General features: G+C 42.9%; 1 protein-coding gene across 1 annotated transcript in view; it reads right to left on the reverse strand.

Moving 5' to 3' along the window:
• Window positions 1–4,866: 4,866 nt before the first annotated feature.
• NUAK1 (NUAK family kinase 1) overlaps window positions 4,867–18,708 on the reverse strand; it is a 50,199-nt gene continuing 36,357 nt past the window's right edge. The window contains exons 4-7 of the mRNA XM_065842992.2: window positions 17,606–17,671; window positions 10,463–10,582; window positions 10,042–10,174; window positions 4,867–8,972 (exon numbers count right to left, since the gene is read on the reverse strand). Of these exons, the coding sequence (XP_065699064.1) occupies window positions 7,819–8,972; window positions 10,042–10,174; window positions 10,463–10,582; window positions 17,606–17,671 (1,473 nt within the window). The 3' untranslated portion in view covers window positions 4,867–7,818. The remainder of the gene's footprint in view (window positions 8,973–10,041; window positions 10,175–10,462; window positions 10,583–17,605; window positions 17,672–18,708) is intronic.

Consider the following 18,708-nt stretch of genomic DNA (forward strand, 5'->3'; position numbering starts at 1 on the left):
ATGTATCTCCATTTTGAAACATCCAGCCCGGGGTCCAGTAAGCTTTATCCTTGTAAGCACCAAGTGACCACGGCTCAGGCTGAGGTCACAGGGAGCAGAAGGTGGCCATCAGTTCCAAAAATTGAGGTGTAGTCAGCTCAAACTGTTTTCTCAGAAACAGGTATTTCTAAAACCACTTTTGAAAAGCAAGAACTCTTCATGTGGGGAAATCAAATGGTGAACGCATGGGACCTGAAGCCATCGCCACTAAATCCAACCAGAGTTTAACAATGGTATGAATCTATTTTTTTAAGGCTAGATGCTCATCCGGGTTGGGTCAACATCAGTTTGGATTATGTGGAGATGTAGTACTCGACCCTTACCCATTGCCCCTTTCCACTCTGACACAAATTTTTCCTGGGAGCGCAAAGGAATTAACTACCTTGGGGTTTCTAAGGGCCAGAGCTGACTGAACATTCCTTGTGACACTCAGTTGTATGGGAATTCAGCAATCCTCTCTTCTCAGGCAGCAGATCCCTTGTCTCAAGAAGTCTTCTGATTAAACCGTCACTCTCTGGGACGTGCAGCTAAAGAGAACAACAGAGTTTGAAGGAACATTTAAAGAAATATTTTTTTGTAATTCCCAGTGCAGCTGGGATGATGACACACACTCTGGTCCTAGCAAACTCGCCTGGCAGGCAGCTAGGGCTTTATATGTAAATATAAACATATATTTACATATTTCCTAACATCTGTTTTCAATTTGTTTTCCCTTTGGTTACGTTTAAAGTATGTCTTCTCTTATTATTTCTGAGGCTGAAATTTGGAGGGGCCTGTTAATAAACTCTATCACTACAGAGCCACAAGACAAACTCTCCCTCCCACCTGGCTTTTCAGCCGGTTCCTCTACAGCTGTTCCTTGCTTGTATTTCTAAGTGCAATAGTATCTCCCCAGCCTATGAAAGGAGCACAGTTTTCTAAGTGGATTCCTGCTGGGTAGGGTATAATCTCACCACTCACTTCCAGGGATTTATATTCGGTTGGTCTAACCCATTTGTCCCGGCAGACCAGCTTTTTTAATTGTTCTCAGGATGGTGTCTCTTTCAGAGAACATCTTGCTATTCACTCAAGGTCCCATCCACAGTTTCTGCATCCATGGAGGAAAAGTTACCTGCTGAAAGGCACCAGAGCTGGAGGTGATGTTGCAAAACAAGATCATGCCTTGGGTCGGCGGTCCCAGCGGCCTCCAAAGCAGAGGTGATGCCACGGCCAGGGTTAGCACTGCAGAAGCCCCTTGTGAGCAAAGTTCAGTATTATGCAGTCCACAAAGCAAAACTAAACAAGACAGCAAAGGAGATTTGGATGACATGAAAGAGTGAGGGACATTATTTGTGTCAAAGATATAGGATAAAATGAAAGGGGGAAGCGCAAAAAGAAAATATCAAGGTGGGTTGATGCCAACATTTCCACACAGTCTCTGACAGCAAAGGCTTCAGCGCTGGGTGCGTGTTGTGAGAAAGCTCAGGTCTGAGTTTTCAAAGGTGCTCAGTGCCAAAAAACCTTCAGTTTGTGCTGGCAATACAGCTGCTTTGCTGAATGAAAAAGGAAGGTGTGGTGATGTCCTGACCTATAAGTGCGTCTGGGGCTAACATCTGATTTTGATGGCAGTCAGCTATCTGATCCCTTCACGGTATTGGGCCTGGTGCACTTCTTTGTGTGAGCTCTAAGCCCAGCACAAGAGTTTGGACGAGGAGCCTTCTGGTGATGCATAAAATTGCCTGGTAAAATGCTTTTCCAAGGAACAATTAAGCATCAGTGCAAATAACTTAAAAGTGCAGTGTTCTATGTAGCCAAATGATATGCAATTAAAGGTTTTTCTGCACTGATGAAATTCCAGGAAATGTGGGGCTGGGAGTAAGGGCAAGAGAGAGGTAGCCAGAAACAAAATGCTCAGATCATCTGTCCAAAAACGTTGCTTCTCCAGCCAAATTACTCAGTCTTTTATGAGAAAGATGTCTTCATTTGGCAAGGAAGACAGCTCCACCAGATAATAATGAAAAAAAAGCTGTAGCTGGATACTGTATATCATCAATCCAGGGTAAACACGGCTTGTTCTCCTCTGTGCTAAAACTTGCAGTTGAAACTCTGAAAGCAGGAACCCTGGGACAGGTACCAGAGAGCCTGGGCTCATGCTAGCAAACACTGGAGTTTCTATTGGCTCAACAAAAGCATTCCTGCAGTTTTGTCTCCAGAAGCATTTCATTAAAATGAGATGTGAATCACTGAGTTAAATACTTAACTAAACTGATAAACTTTGCATACACACCGAATTTACATGAGTGTTGGACTTCTCCCTTCGTTGGACTGGTTATGACTTACCCTGCAGCTATAACTGAGGCTCTGCTGTTGCAAAGTTTTATTATTACACACGCTTATGGAGTCACTAGCAAATTTATCTTTAAATGCACTTGTCTGCAATAACTGAAAATGCTGCCTCTTCACCTCAGTTTAGCACCTTACTTTCACAGTCCCTGAGCTCTCTAAACGGAGACCAGGCAGAGCTGTGAGAAGAAGCACAACTACAAATCGGATGCAAACATCTATGGCTGGAAATGGTGCCGTACCATTTTGCTCTGAATTTTGCTTCTCTTGCCAGCACTATGGGGTGGCTGTGGGCACCATCACGAAGGCTGTGACAGCACTGGAAGAGAGCTGCCTCCCACTGTGTCAGCACACATCACTCTGCTCCAGTGACTTGGGGCTGGTGAGCTTGAAGAAGCAGTCTCAGGCTCTCCTGCAAGTTTTTATGCTGGCTTCTAAGTGCTCTGCTGCTCTATGGCAACGTCAGGCGGTGCCACCCTTGTGAGCTGGTCCTTGGATTTCAGCAAGTGACAGGATGAGAGGAAATGGCCTCAAGTTGCACCGGGGAAGGTTTAGATTAAATATTAAGAAAAATTTCTTCACGGAAGGGGTTGTCAGACATTGGAACAGGCTGCCCAGAGAAGTGGTGGAGTCACCATCCCTGTAGATGAGGTTCTTAAGGACATGGTTTAGTGACAGTGTTAGGTTAATGGTTGGACTCAATGATCCTGGGGCTCTGTTCCAACCAAAATGTTTCTATGATTCTCTAAGCCTACCACACACGTGAGAGGGATCCGTGATATCATCACGCTATGCACATGCCCAGGCTTTGCAGGACCAGAAACTGAGATTGTCAACTTTTAGATGCAAAGAAAGGGTTATAATGGACAAGACTATCTGCGGCTGTATGAAAAAAAACACTACCGCTTTTGTCACTTGACTGCATAGCTCCCAATGTTCTTGTCATGCTTCCTTGCTCCGGTCTTGCCCAATCCATAAAAAATCAACGATTCCTGAGAAACGTTGGAATCCCCATGTAGCAAGCATAAAAGAAGACCAGGTCTGGCTACAAACTTTCTATATAACTTCAACTAAGGCATATCACTGTACATTTATCTCCTTTAATAAATAGGAAAATTAGACACCAACCTCCCCGCCCCACCCCAGAAGTGTGCGCTTTCAGAGTTGCAGAAACATGTACATAATTACTTCTCAGTGTTTGCCACATACACGCACCATACACAGCCATCCAGATTTTTTTTCTAAAAGTCATAGTTTCTAAAAGAAAACAAACAGTTCGCCCTCAACTTCACTTTTTTTCCTGGTGTGTTAGAGAAACATAAAAGAAGTTTCATAATTGCTATTGCAGAAGAGACTTGCATTACATTTTCCACCACCCAGCACCCACACAGTTAGACTTTATTCACCTCAGGTACAAGAACACTCATGCTGACTTTGAATATATACCTTGCCATTTCTGACTCAATTAGCATAGAGCAGCTAATCGTTCCCTTTGTAATGTATTAACAGCTGTTTGCCTTTGTGCATCATTGGCGTTTTCCCTTTATTCCCACTGGTTGTTAAGTGGTGACGATGAATAAATCTAGCACCTACAGCCACGGCTTCTTGCTTTAAAAAGCTCAAGAGAGAGAAAATGAATTAGAGAAATTGAAGCCTTTTTTGCATGATATCCAAACCTTGGATCCTAATCCAAACTGCCTGTAATTTAAAAAGCAGAATATACACCACAGGTCTCTTGGCTGGCTGCATGAAGGGTAAAGTTTAATGGTGTTTTGCTTAGAGCCAACATTTGGACATTGCCAAGCATTTCGTCTATTTTAACAAGCCCCCTGCACCCACAGCATACCTAACACCCAGTTTCCCTTATGATGTGCCCCTGTTTTCCAATAAAAACAATCTAAAGCCTTCTGGTTATCAAGGGGACTCGAAAAAAAAATGAAAACTGACTCCCTTTCTGCCTCTCACCAGCTGATTATTCTGGCTGCTCAAAGCCATCTGACTGAAACCATCCCACACTTGACAGCAGCGGATGGCCACCAGTCCTTTTTGCCCAAACAACCCCTCAATTATCCCAACAGGGACATTAACATTGTTAATAAACTGTCCCTCTTCTGGCCACAGAGGGGAAAGGACCACGAGCATTTGTCTCTGGGCTACCAATGAGTTGAGCCGTGTCTGGGCAGCCAGCCGGCTCTGTCTCACCTGCAGCACACCTGGCCCACCAACCTCATCCATCTCCAGCAGAGAAACCCCAGTCAGCTGCTCTTCTCCACCCAACGTTCCTATAGCTGAAAGCTCTGGGTGTTTTGCAGTGCCAAATGCTTCGTAGCACGGGAGTCTCTGTGGCCACCCACATTACATTCAAATGCACAAACGAGCCAAGAAGCTTTGCATAAACAACTTGGTACAACGTGCTGAGATGCTGCTGTGTTTCTGCATGACAAGTTCATTATGGTTTGGCCTCAGCTTATGCTGATGTACAGTGAAAAAGGGAGAGAGAGACTCTTCACAGTTACATTAATTTTGTTTTATTTAATAAAAAAACAGTATCAGATTAAAAATACAAACACTTTGGGTGATTATCCAGCGTTTTCCCCTGTGTGCCTCGTAGAGCTCAAACCAACCAAAGATTGGGAGAAAAAAAAGAAATATACCCCAAAAAATAACACCAGACAATTTTGGCCAGAGCTGTAAAATAATGTTGCACCAATTAAATTACACCAAATATATTATTATACCTTTGAAATGGCTTTCAGACCAATAAATAAAAAAGGACAAATTCAAATAAAAAAGTCAACTTTGTATTACAAAAAATTAAATAAAAATCACAACACTAATAATAACAATGTGCAGTCAAGTTTGTTGTTGTTTTTTTTTTTTTTCTTCTCTTCTAGGAATGATAACATGCCAGTAAACATGTAACATGCCAGTAACATGCCAGTAAATCCCTACATAACATTTCCAGTTTGGCAGCAAGCAGTCACTCACTCATTCACATTAGTACACAAGGAAGCAGGCCTGGGCAAAAGCCTCGGGAGATAGGAGCCTCCAGGGTGCCCCTCACTCCCCTGCCATGGGGGGCTGAGTTCCCTTCCCTTCTTCCCAAAACCTCTATAAATCCATTCAAGATTTAGCACTGGATCTGCAGGGAAGGCGTCAATCAACGTTAACCCCGCTGACGGGATGCTCTGTCACGTCAATGGGACCATGCTGATTTACACCAGCTGAGGATCTGGCTCTTATGCATCAGGGCACGAGTTAAAAGCCATGGCTGCAAAGGCCATCTTTGTCTCAGAAAGGCCATGGGGATTATGTTGAGTTCTTTTAAAATGCATCACAGCAAGTTTTTTAACTAAATTCACGGCAAAATGGGTGTGGATTTTGGACAGGCTGAAAAAAAAGCACATGCAGGGCCTTTGAGAATCTGGGATGTCTGAATATCCTGAAGAGAGGTACACATCTCTAGAGAAATGACCTGCAATTGCCCTTCCTCAGCAAATGGACAGTGAGTCAAATTTCTCTTGACCACCTGAGAACACGTCTCTCATAGATTTCATGGTATTAATACCATTAACTCCAGGGCCAAATTTGGTCCAGTGTTTCACAATAAGTAAAGGTTCTCCATAGAGGCAGATAAATTTAGGACATTCAAGCTCATTCATCTTTATGCTTCGCAGCCCAGCTGATTTTTAGGAGGAACCTGCAGACTTAAGTACCATGATACACCAAATAAAGAATCTGCAAGTGAAATAGCTCCCTGTCCCAGATGCCAACAATTTACGAGGTTATTTCTGATTCCCAGGGAATCACCAGAGGAACTCTATTCTGTTTCCACATGACCTCCACGATTTTGGACACAGTGGGCCAAATTCTACTTTCAGTTCCAGTTACAGGGTACAAGTGAGAAGAGAGCTTGCCCCATGCTCCTCTGCTCTGGGCATGTGTGTGGACCTAACTTTTCCAGCTGTGGATCATTTGACATCATAGGCTGAAACCTGCCAATTCTTCACACCAGTGCACCTCCAAGAAAGCCAGGGGCTATGTGCTCATGGAAATGAGGCTGAAACGGGCCTTAAGATTCCAGTTTGCCCAGGCCTGTCAAACACACAGTGCCTTTCTGACATAGGCTTACATTCAGGTAATCCAGTAGACCCATGTGGTACCTTTATGGGAGTTGAAGCTTTCGGTCTGGATGTTTAGATATATCTGAGAACACAAACGTGTATCCTTCTCATTTTTTTCAAACTGGTGTCATTGCACACGCGGTACCAGCTACACTACATAGAGAGAGGCCCGCATTTTTATGCTAACTCTGTTATCAAATCTACCATTATCATTTCATTGCTCAATTCTTTCTGCTCCATTACTACCTACCTAGAAACATTTTCATTTGGAGAAAGGCATCTTCCCACTAACTTTCTGACCTCTATCCATTTCCTACATGCTACAACCTTTGCTTTACCTAACATTCTGGTCATAAACTACCTGTCACCCTCACATACTACAAGCTAACAGCGAGGTGGCACCATTTGCTGACAGTGACTGAACTCCAGATTTGAGGGTTAGTTAACCCTTGAGACCCTTTGCTAGGTCCATCTTTGTCTGCGCATTCATCTGGACGGCCCTTTTGAAAGAGTCACAAATGGAACACACCCATTGAAATGCCTTAAAAGGTCATTTTGCTGCTGATAACATCCATTCCTTCCAGTTCCCACTATAGTTTCTGTGACTATTTTTGCTGGTAGATGTGGTAGTTGGAAACAATTTTAGGGCCTCCCGCTCACTGAAGAGCAACGGCTCTGGGAGGGGCCAGATCTGAATGCTTGCTCCATGACTTGTCCACATACACCTTGTGAGGTTATTCTGAGGTGAGTCTCACATTATCTGTTCCAGAACATGCTCAGAACTTCTCAGGTCACCCTGGCAGAACGGACCATGGTGACGACCTAGCCCAGCCTCCTGCATAATGCAAGCCAAAGATTTCCAATGTGCAATCACTGTATCCAGATTAATAACTTCAGGGGGAAATAAAGGCTCTGTTTCTAAAAGACATCCAAATTTGTCTAGCAGAATCCAGCTCATCTCTTGATAAAGGTAATCTAATATTAATTACAAAGCTCTCAAAATGTGTGTCCCTCACTTCCAGTTTTAATTCTGTCTAGCTTTGACTTCAAGCCATCAAATCTTGACGCTTTAGTCTGCTAGATCCTGATGGGCTTTCATCCCATATTCAAAGACCAAAGGTTTTCCTCTGGTCAGGTAGGTAATATTTTGAGGACACAAACTTAGAGAAGTGTGAGATGGCTTTGGGGCTGCTTCACTAGGAGTTCAGCTAAGTAGGTACAGTCAGGTCCTTTCAAGCAAAACCTACCATTGTCAGCAAATGAGTGACCTGGCTTACTCCATCATAAAGGTACACAGAAAAACTCCCTTCCCTCCCTTTCCCTCTTCCCTCTGCTAGTTGAGCTTGTTGCAGATCTCTAGGGCTTTCTTGTAGACCTGAGTCACATCATCCATGTCTGTGAGAAGGGAAAAACTGCTGTCCCCCAGACGGTTGCGATAACGTTTTAGATACTGTGGCCGTGGGCGGTTCTGAAGTCCTTCGAAGTCTTGGATCTGCAGGAAATTTTCAGCAGAGACACAGCTCCGTATCCTCTGTCTGTTTGGCCTGTTCTCTTGCAAATCCAGCAAATCAAAGGAGTCACTGGACAAAATACTGTCATCACTAATCACGCTGGAAGGGCGACTGTAACTTCGAGGTAACACATCCCCAGGCAGGACCACTTCTTCCATGGCCTCCAGTGTCGGTGTGTCAGGGCTAATCAAAGCACACTCAGTGCTGCTGGTAGAATACTTGCTGTTGTGTTTCAAGATGCCCTTACGCCTGCAGGAATGGCTGTAAGACCCATTTCTGGATGGCTCTGTGACCCCCGGAGAAGTGTCACTGTTGACTGTCTCATCATTATTGTCCAAAAGTTCAGAAGACTCACTTCGCTCTGGAGAGGAGTAATAGCCGGACTCCCTCTGCTGAGTCTTCTTTAAGATTCCTTTTTTTGGCATTAGAGAAGACTGCTTAGTGCCATATTTGCCTGCTACCTCTACCTCCACAACACTTTTAATGGCTACACCAGTCCTACACAACTCTTGCTCCAGCTTAAAAGCAGAGGGTAACACTGGGCTGACCACTCCTTCAATGAAACCTGCGCTGTGAGATCGATGTTCACTGTTGCTCCTTTTTTTCAGGATGCCTTTGGGTCTCTTGGAGGTGGGTTTGGATGCATTTTCAGCTCCTCCTTCCTGGATGGACTGTGCAATGTCATTTTCCTTTTTCGATTTTTTCAGAGACCTTTGTCTCTCTAGTGTGACTTCAGGACCTTTGGGCTTAGAAAGGCACTTCATTTTGGTATCAGTCTCTGGCTGGAGGCCAGTAGAACGGTGATGCCAATCAATGAACCTTGCCAGCAATGGGGACTCCGAGTCCCTCATAGCGTCACAGTCACAAACACTGCTCTTGTAGCCCCAGTTAACCCACCAGTGGTTGGCAATGTCTTCAATGGTTGCTCGGCGTTCAGGGTTCACCATCAGCATCCATCTGATAAGACCACGAGCATCTATGGACAAAGAACGGAATACAAAATATTTAGAATATGGGCACTCTTTTGTCAGTTTAAAATTGAAGTGTGAAGCCAATCAAATGAGCAAAACTAATGCTGCTTACAACAGGAGAAGTGAATGAGGCAAGGCTTTGGCCATCAATGTTGGAAACTGCATTTGAGTACTACTTCTTATCCAAAGAATATTATTCACCCTGGGAAATGTACACTGGGTTATCAAAGAAATTAATACTTGTACTGTATTAGTCAGTGAATAGTTCTATACTACTGAAGGAAGCCACCAACTTATCAACTCTAATAATCACTACACTTAAAGGAAAACAAAGAGGAACTGGGATAATTAGGATGATCTACACATTATTGGTTTTGTATTTACTTTTTCCATAAACAGTGTAGTCTTCTGTATATTTTAAAGGCATATTTTCATAAAGAGAGCAGGAAGGCATAAAATTGAACAGGATGGCAAAAAATGATAGAAGATAAATATTCATTTAAATTTAATATATACATGGATGTTTAAAGCTGGAAGGAGTCATTATGATCAATGACTTGGACTTAGCTGATGCTTTTCTGTCAGGTGACTGCTTATTGTGTTCTCCTCTAAGTAGAAGTAAATGCAAACACAGTGGCATTAACTGAGATTTTGTCCTTCCCTCTTGGAGAAGAGACTGCGTTGCTCTGACCATTCATCTTCTCTCTGCTTGTAATATACCATGGTATAGTTAGAGGACTGATCTGTACCAGAATGTCGTACTGGTTTACAGCTTGTCAGAACAATTCCACTTGCAATAGCTAACAGATCTTCCACTGTCATATATCTAGTTAAAAGAGCCTGTTACAGCTTCCCCAAGGCAATAAAATCTATCTGCTATAAAACTTTAATTTCAAAAGAGCTTTTGGTAAATGCTATACCCAGATGGGAATTGATAGCAGATGAAATCAGTAGGGGAATGAGATTTTTTTTTCTTCATCATTCCGACATCAAAACATTTTGGAAGGGGCTGGGTAAACCCTCCATTCTGAATTCCTCTCAGCTCAATGTGTTGCCCTTACTCCTTTTTCATACCTGAGGTCTGTGTTGGCTCACGATATTCTCCACTGCTGATCTGCCTGATGAGATTTTTGTGATCGAAGCCATCAAAGGGCATCGTTCCGTAAACCAGAGTGTAAAGCAATACACCAAGGGCCCAGCTGTCAACCTGAAACACAAAGACAATGCATGGGAAGCCCAGGAATGCTGATCTCCACCCTTCTCCATGCCATTAGCACCGCAAGACCAGCATCACATCCAGCTCTGCCTACTGATGGGCAAACCGGTATCTAACATCTGACTAAGCACAGGCAAAGCAAACGAGAGTAAGCAAAGGTAGCTTGAGAACTTTCAATGTGGGAGAGATGCAAGCGAACCCACATGTGCAATAACGCTAGCATCAAGACTAACTCTCAAGAACATTATCATCAAAGACAACCCCATACCACCTTCTTACCTCTGGGCCTCTGTAAGGTCGTCCATTAACTATTTCAGGGGAAGCATACAGTGGGCTTCCACAAAAGGTCTGCAGAAATTTGTCTTTGTGATAAAGGTTGGAGAGTCCAAAATCAGCAATCTGCAAACAGAATTGCACAAGGCATCTGTAGTATTGACAATATCTTAATGCAACAGAAAATCCTTTATCGGAAAAGACTTAGCTATATGTGACCCTTCTGTAGGGCACGGATCTTGATGTGGATAATCTCTCAAGTTTCCTGACCAATCCATTATTCTATGATTTTTTGACTTTTCTCTCTAAAGATCCTCCAGAGAAGGATTCCTAATCCTCCAGATTAGGAACAAGGACGCTTTGGTTCCATTCATAGACTGGTCACTGACTGACTGCACAACCATCAGCCAGTAATTTTATCCTGGATGAACTGCATATGCTTGTGAACACAATCTCACATTGGGAGGCACTGGGCCTGCTGTCCACTGATTGCTCTTCGTCTTGTATCATTAATATCAAAATCGTTAATACCAAAGGAAAGCAAGCAGAAAGTGCTACTGTTCTTTTCACGCACGTGCAAGCTGAAGCCAAGAACTTTGAATCCAACAGGAGGAGCAAGGCAGGAGTGTCACAGAAAACTAAGCATTACGGAATAAAGTGATTTTTGAAATCATCTGGAACTTAGTTATATCTGAAGGAGGGGGAAAGTGAAGCACTCACTAAGTCTTCCAGATTCAGGGACTCAGGCTCAGGAATCGGAGCTGTTAAGCATGCAAGATGTCTATCATGAGATAATAAACACAGGTCTGGTTCCTAACTGGAAACAATGGGCCCAAATCCGTCTTTCCCAACACAAACAAAACTTCCCTTGAGACTGTTGGGAATTTTGCCCATGTAGGAATTGCAGGATCAGGTCCAAATATTTTGTTTACTCAATTCTCTGTTCTTGTTCTTACAAAACAAAGGCTGAGGATAGCAACACTAAATACTCCCACAACCTTTAAATTTCCTTTGTTTCTCTAGGACAAGGCAACACATCTCATTTTTTATCTTATTTAAATCCCAAACGCTTCTATTTCCCAGAGGTACTTTTATTACTACCCACTATCGACATTAGGCATACATAACAGCCATAAAGCACAGGCATAAAAAAGATATTACAGCTACAAGAAACAGGAGTTTTCTCTGGGTTTTCTTCAACTTCTTCATGTCTTTTCTACCAGAAAGAAATTAAATTCCAGGAATTTTCACAAGAGAAAATTCAAGAAAATATAAAGTAAATGGAAAAGGATTTACCAGAAGCATCATTCACTCCTGGCTTTGTAGTATGTGTATCATCGGTGCCTCTAATACCCATTTGATTACAATGTCTAGTGAACACTTGGGAGATACAGTCTTTGTCTCTACCATTTAAACTACTACAGCTACACCTAAAAATGTCACAGTTGAGACCAAAATGAACAAGTTGGAGACACATGGACTGATGTTCCAAATTTTCTTTCTTACCCCAAAACAGAAATATAGATACGTATATATATATATACACACTTGATCTAGAAATAGATATACTGATATATAAATACACTTTTATGTTAGAAATATAAACTTGAAAAAAAAAAAAAAATCATGAATTTTTTTAAAGCCACAGAGCAAATAGGAGATTTCACACTTCACCATCTCCTATTTTGAAGTTCTGCTTGTTCAGGTGTTTCATTGACAATTTGGGCACATAATATCCTGCTCCAAGAGCAGCTGATTCCTGCTCATCAATGTTAATTCATCTCACCATGTCCATTCATAGTTTGAATTCACTTAGTCCCCCAAACAGCATATTCTCAACCCACAGCAGAAAATTCAGTCCTTAAATAAATGTGGTTTGTAAAATCTTCATTGTATGGCTGGAATGTCATTGAAAACAGCTGGTGTACAATTGCAGTCTGCAAACATATTCTCATGGCTCAGATTGCACTTAATTGCCCTAAATTCCACTTTCTTATCAAGTCACCCTGCCTGGCTTGCAGGAAGTTGGTTTTAAGCCTTATGAAGTGTACCCTGTCAATCAGGGGAAGAATGGGATTATTTCAGTGTTAAAACTTCGTGCTGGTCCTTGAGTTTTATTTTAGTTCAGGATGCAGCTAAGACAAGGGAAAACACTGCACAGTGTGATTCCTTAAGAAAATACATTCCCTTAACACGATGGAATGTATAAAACGCATGTTGATGTGCATGAATATATATATATATATATATATATATATATAGGGATACACATACCATTGTTCACACTAAGAAACTCGCAGACTTGGGCATTCATGTTTTCATTCTGACCGTTCAGGAAAAGAGTATTTATGTTACAGTCCACTCCCATACTCACAGACTGATGTTTATCAGCTTTTCCCATTAAAACTGTCATGCCCCCCAAAACAAGATTAATAGAAGCCAACATTACTTCATGTTCTTGGCACTTAAATGGAACTAAGGCATCAAGTCAAAAAAACTTCCTAAATTGGGAGGAGTGGGGAAGTGGACTTTTATTCCCCTCACTTCAGGAGGTGTATGGTTCATATTTACTGTTAGCTATGATAAAGCAGACGTAATTTACTGTTTAAGCATGGACTATAAATTCCATGATGTTCGCACTCATGGAAATAGTCACTTTTATCCCACTTAAAAATCTATCTCTTTGTACTGTAGATAGAGAAATAATTAGGTCTCTCAAAGCAAATGAAATGTCTGTGCAGTGGGTGAGACTTCCAGCAAGGTAAATCCCCATTACATACACTTAGTCTGTACATATGAAACCCTCATGGGTTTTTTGTGGTTAGTCTGACTGGTGTCCCCTTACTGGCCCAAGAGAAAGTGCAGTTAGTAGGATTATGTTACTATTATACTTGCATTTTTCTCTCCTTCTATCACTTTGGAGTTGATCATACAGTTTACGTCAACCTCTGCTAGACATCTCTTTTAGGTGCAATTCCCAGCCCAGGAGCCACCACAGCCCTACTGTGAACAAGGAGGTCCCTTCCACTGTGCCAGGCTGCATGACAAAAGCGTTCCTGGGGGTTGGCTGTGGCATGGGGCACGGACGTGACATTTGGATAGACCAGCAAAAGGCACTAATTGCCTGGCTGCCAAACCAGGCAGTAGTTTCTGTCAACCTCTCTGCATGCAGTTTTGGGGAAATAAGGCACTGTGGAGAGCTGTAGTGCTTGAGGACATGTGGTCCTCATCAGGCCAACCTGCAGGACCTAAGGAGAATGAAGCCAGCTACAGCCTCACCCCACTGCTAGTTCTTCTAGTAAATTCATACCTATAATGAACCAACAACTAGCATCCTCAGTCTTTTTAAAACTAATGAAGAAGGTACCACCAGAAGGCTTTTTTGAAGACCACCAAAAGCAGATGCCTAAAGCCATCATGAATCTTTTCCCACAATCTTTTCTAACTCACCACCCCAGGGCAGCTCTTTCAGTGCTCTGAGGTTGCCTCAGCCCTGTTGCCTGTCTGAACCTGTTCACCCCCAGCTGTGTCAGGATTATGAACAACGATACCCTGTCAATGGGATGAAGATGCCAGCGAGAGGCTGCTCTGCCGCTGTGCAGCAGAGGAGCAGCTGTACCCACCCTCGGGAACCTGGGGTAAGCAGAGGCGGCAGCTCCGAGTTACCCAGAGCTGCAGGGTGGAAAGCAGCAAGTGGGGGCAGCTGAAAGGAGAACGGGCTACATTTGAATGTGAACTTTGGTGTTAGCAGCTGCCACATGAATGTGAGTAAGGAGAGTCTTGTACGTGCTGCAGAAACCCTAATTTCATCACCGCATTATTTCCTTAAAGGATATGGCACCGTGAAGAAGAAAGCAAATACCATTTTTCTGCGCTGGGAGGCTGCAGTGCCCTGGTGAGGTTTAGCTCTAGGACTGTGCCCCACTGCTGACATCCACACACATGCACCCCCAAGGAGAGACACCCACACTCGGCGTTTCTGCTCCATAGCTGGGTACCTATCTGGGGAGCAAGGCAAGGTTCTGTGTGATTAACTGCCTGGATGAACTCCTTGTACCCTATAGATCTATGTGCATGTTCAGTCTCACAAGCGTTTAAAACTCATTTTCTTCACTTGTGTTTGCTGCATTTAGGGGTTTTAAGTAACAGTTTGCAGAAGATATTTTTGCATACACTAAGTCCACGAAAAACATAATTATATACCACCGATCAGAGTATCTTCTTCTGCTCATCACCCTCCACCTGTGCCCTGTGGACCTGCAGAACTCTTCAAAACACGTATTTTTTGCCAGCTTACAGACGCTGGTGTTTACCAGTTGCTGTACTCCAACACATCACTCTGTTTTCAGAGACTTGTACTCATTATCATAACTCTTGAACAAAAAAGCTGATTATGTCTCCATACACTGCTTCATGACCTTTGTTTAACTCGCTAAAATTTAAGAATGGTTTCCAAGTTAGTGTAGTATCACATAAAATGGCTTGGGGCCCTTTTAGGTCAGATAATAATTTCTAATGGATTACTTGTTCTCTTTATTTCCTGTTCTACTAGTATTGGTTAAGTTGCTGTACATGGATCTACTTTTAAAATATCTCATTTTTTCTTCACATTACTATGACATGTTTGTATATGTCATAATGTATAGATCAATCGCTTCTTTGGAAACATCTATTTAATTGCACATTGCACCCAAGAAGAAAGGGATTCCTTTCATTTTCTCATTCTTAAAATCAAACTGCCAATTTTTGTAAGCGCTTTGTAATCCACTGAATTAAATATAAATACTGGGAGAGTACAGATAAGACTGTCACTCCATTTCCAGAAAGTGCCTTCCGCTGAGTATTTGAAGCCATCAGTCAATACCAAGCCCCAAACTGCATATTTCTCTTTTTCCGCCTGAATAAACCGTATATAAATACTCTAAGAATGAGGACCTGATAAATTTACTCCTAATAAACAATTTACAGCTCCATATGTGTTTCCTTGCCAACGGTTACTGTTTAGTGAAACAAAGAAAAAGTGGGAAAATTCTGTGCAAGTAACATAGAAACTACAGTAACATATTCAGAGCTTCAGCATCAGGGAGATAGTGGCAGCGTGCTTAACATCAAGCATTCAAAGCTGATTTTAGCCACAAGCTGTAAAAAAAAGAGAGCAGGGCGAAAAAGGAAAACAATACGAGAAGTCATCTCTTGAAGTAATCAAACACTATTGATAGCAAGATGTATGAAATTCCAGCTGCTTCCCAAGCTCTGTCTATTTTTCAACTTCATTGTCGCCCTTTGCAGAAACAGTCACCAGGGGACAAGAAGGGAGTTTTGCAGGCACCTGCCCGCGCTGAGGCCGCTTTGCCCGCCCAGAGCCGTGCTCTGCAGTTTGCAGAGATGGGACTGAGAAAAGGCTGGAAATACGCAAAATACCTACACGGCAGCTTCAGCACAGCTCAGTGCGGGAAAGGGAAGCCTTCAAGAAAAAGCCATCAAAATGACTGGAAGGGAGGTGGGGAGTTGCAGCTACCCGAATTTCTCCCACAGCAGCGCCCTTCGCTATGGCAGCTGAAATGCATCTGTGGTTCTGAAGCCCCTGGGTCATCTCCGTGGTCTGGAGGTGAATGCACCGCTACGTGTCCCTGCCCCATCCTCCCACTCTCCCTGCAGGACCACTAGCCTCCCATAAAGAAGAGAGGGGAGGGAGCAGAGCCTTCCGACAGTGCTCAGCTCCCCTGAGGTTTGGGGAACTGATGGGTTTTGCATATGAGGACCACAGCGCGGAGATCCAAGACCGCCGCAGCTAGCAAATTCCTCAAATTCCTCTTTTCTCTCAAGAATTCTCTGATTAGCTGGGAAGATAGTTTGGCGTGTAATGCGGAAAGAAAGGTCATCCTGCCTGCGGAAGCCGGTTTCGTATACAATGTCCTAGAAAGGCGACGTTTTGTTTTCAGCGCTGCTGAGAACGGCTCAGGCTGCTGCAGCCAGTGCCCTTGCAGGAACAGGAGTGGGGAGGTTTGCTCCAACACTGGATGTTAACAGCAAAACGTCCAAATATTGCATTGGATGGGCCTTCTGTAAAAGCCTATTTTTAGAAACCACATATTTATGTGCCTTTAATCCGCTCGTTGATCCAAGTTAGCTTCTGTCATCAGCGTTACACAGATGGCAGCTACCATATGTTACTTTCCATTTCCATTGCACATCAGCTTAAAATGAAGACAATCTCTTCAGTGTGAAGCACAGAAGGCAGCGTGTGTAGCCCCGTGGCTTTCAGCAGAGACAAAATGAAGATCCAGGCTATTTATATATCTGGCTATGGAGGGAGCTCCCCAATTACTTCGTTGATTAAGCAAGGATGCCCAAGCATCAGCAGAAAATCTTCGGCGTCCCTCCCTCCGTCTGTTTGCCCATAGGTGAGTGCCCCCAGCCACCCGCACATCCAGCTACCCAGGGACGAACAAAGTTGAAAGTGAAACATGTTCAGCCACCTGAAAACTACACTCATCTCTGCATTATTTATCTCTGTGTTACAGTTCTTAGGAAAAAGAAAAAAAAAAAGAAAAAAAAGAAGAAGAAGAAGGGATAAAAGGTCATTCCCATGCTTTCACTGGGGAGAAATGACATGGAAATGACATCACTGACATCATTATCCAAAGTATACGATTGTGTCTGGAGTTCCAAGGCCATTTCCTAATGAAGCACATGTGCTTTACTAGGTTTATTTTGAAACTCTATTTGCTTATTTTCAAGCCATGATCAAAAGGATATTCGGTGTGTTCTTTAGGAGGCACTTGAACCCTGCAGAACAGGAGAGTTTTTTCCTAGCCCCAGCAGCAGCCAGCAATAATATGATTCCTACAATAAACCTGACTGCATGAAATTCTCTGCTGTTTAATATCAGTAAACAGATACTGCTTTGGGAATCATGGCCCTTGGGTGACAGGACAGGACCTTCTTCCCCAAATTATGTAAAGCTTCATTTCATGTGTATGACTCGTCACCAGTGCTGCTCTTTCCCCAACCTCCAAACCCCTGAGCCTCTTGCCAGATGCTGTTGCTTAGTAGCTGTTGCCATAACACTGTCTCCTCTAATACCTTGGACAAAAATGTTACAAAACACACAAATCCATTCTGCAAAGCTGAGAAAAAGAATCCTACCTTAATATTAAAATTGTCATCAAGAAGGATGTTTTCCAATTTTAGGTCCCTGTGGACAACACCGTTCTGAAACAAGGAAGAAAAAATACAGGGGAGAGAACATAAGAAAATATTGGCAAAATTAAAGGTGAGCTGGCAGGGTGGTCTTTTCATCTACATGTCAGAGCTGATTTCACTGTCATAACACTCACGGCCCAGTGACTGGTGACAGGCGCTGTATTAGTCACTTGGTGTGTGGTTAAAGGAAGAATGACTGGAATTTGTCCTCCCACAAAGCCTCAATAACAGCAGGGGGGTGGGGGAGCAGAGGGCTGAGGGGTGTCTTTTCGGAACTTAATTCCAGCCCAGATCCTGCCCCCACTGCGTGAAAGCAATATATTCTTCCCAGGCATCAGAAAACAATATCTGTCAATGACGTTAGTCCTTACAACAGTCCTTGTTCCTCCAGCGTGCAGCCACGTGGATCAGAGGAGTTATAATCCTAAAGGACTGTAAATGCTAGGGATAGAAGTGAACAAGCTGAGTTTAGGTCAGAGTCTTTAAAGAAATTTGGGAAAAACTAATGGCACAGGGAAGGCTGCTGCAGCTTTTCAGTGCTGCGCAGTGAGGACTTTGAAAACTGCCCTTGTTAATCAGAATTCAAGTGGAGATTAAACTGTTTAAGAATTCAAATTAAAAAATGTGTTAGCTGCTCATTGCCTTTAGCCTCATGCAAGTTTGGGCTCTATGCAGTTGGTTCATAAACAAGGACAAAAGGTCCATGATGACAGTCAGTCAGCTACCTGGGGTTTAATTCCTTAAATTGTCCCTCTAGTGGGTACCATGATGGATGAAGTCATTAGCAAAGGGTATCTTTCTGATGCTCCTGCTACATCTGGAAAAGTTACTTTTGCCTGTCCAGAACGCTAAAGCTCAAACGTGAACACTTGTACCTTTCTTTTTATTTACTATTCTAGGTTGTTCAGTTGCATGTTCAAATTTCAAATTATAATTCATTTCAATGTATTAATGTTAATATTGTAGTACTATGGAATGCCTTTTCTCATTTATGTTGTTAATTATTTTGGTTTTAAGGCCAGAAGAATTATTTTCAAGGCAAAAAT

The sequence above is a fragment of the Patagioenas fasciata genome, chromosome 1, assembly GCF_037038585.1.
Source record: "Patagioenas fasciata isolate bPatFas1 chromosome 1, bPatFas1.hap1, whole genome shotgun sequence".
Classification (NCBI taxonomy): Eukaryota; Metazoa; Chordata; class Aves; order Columbiformes; family Columbidae; genus Patagioenas; species Patagioenas fasciata.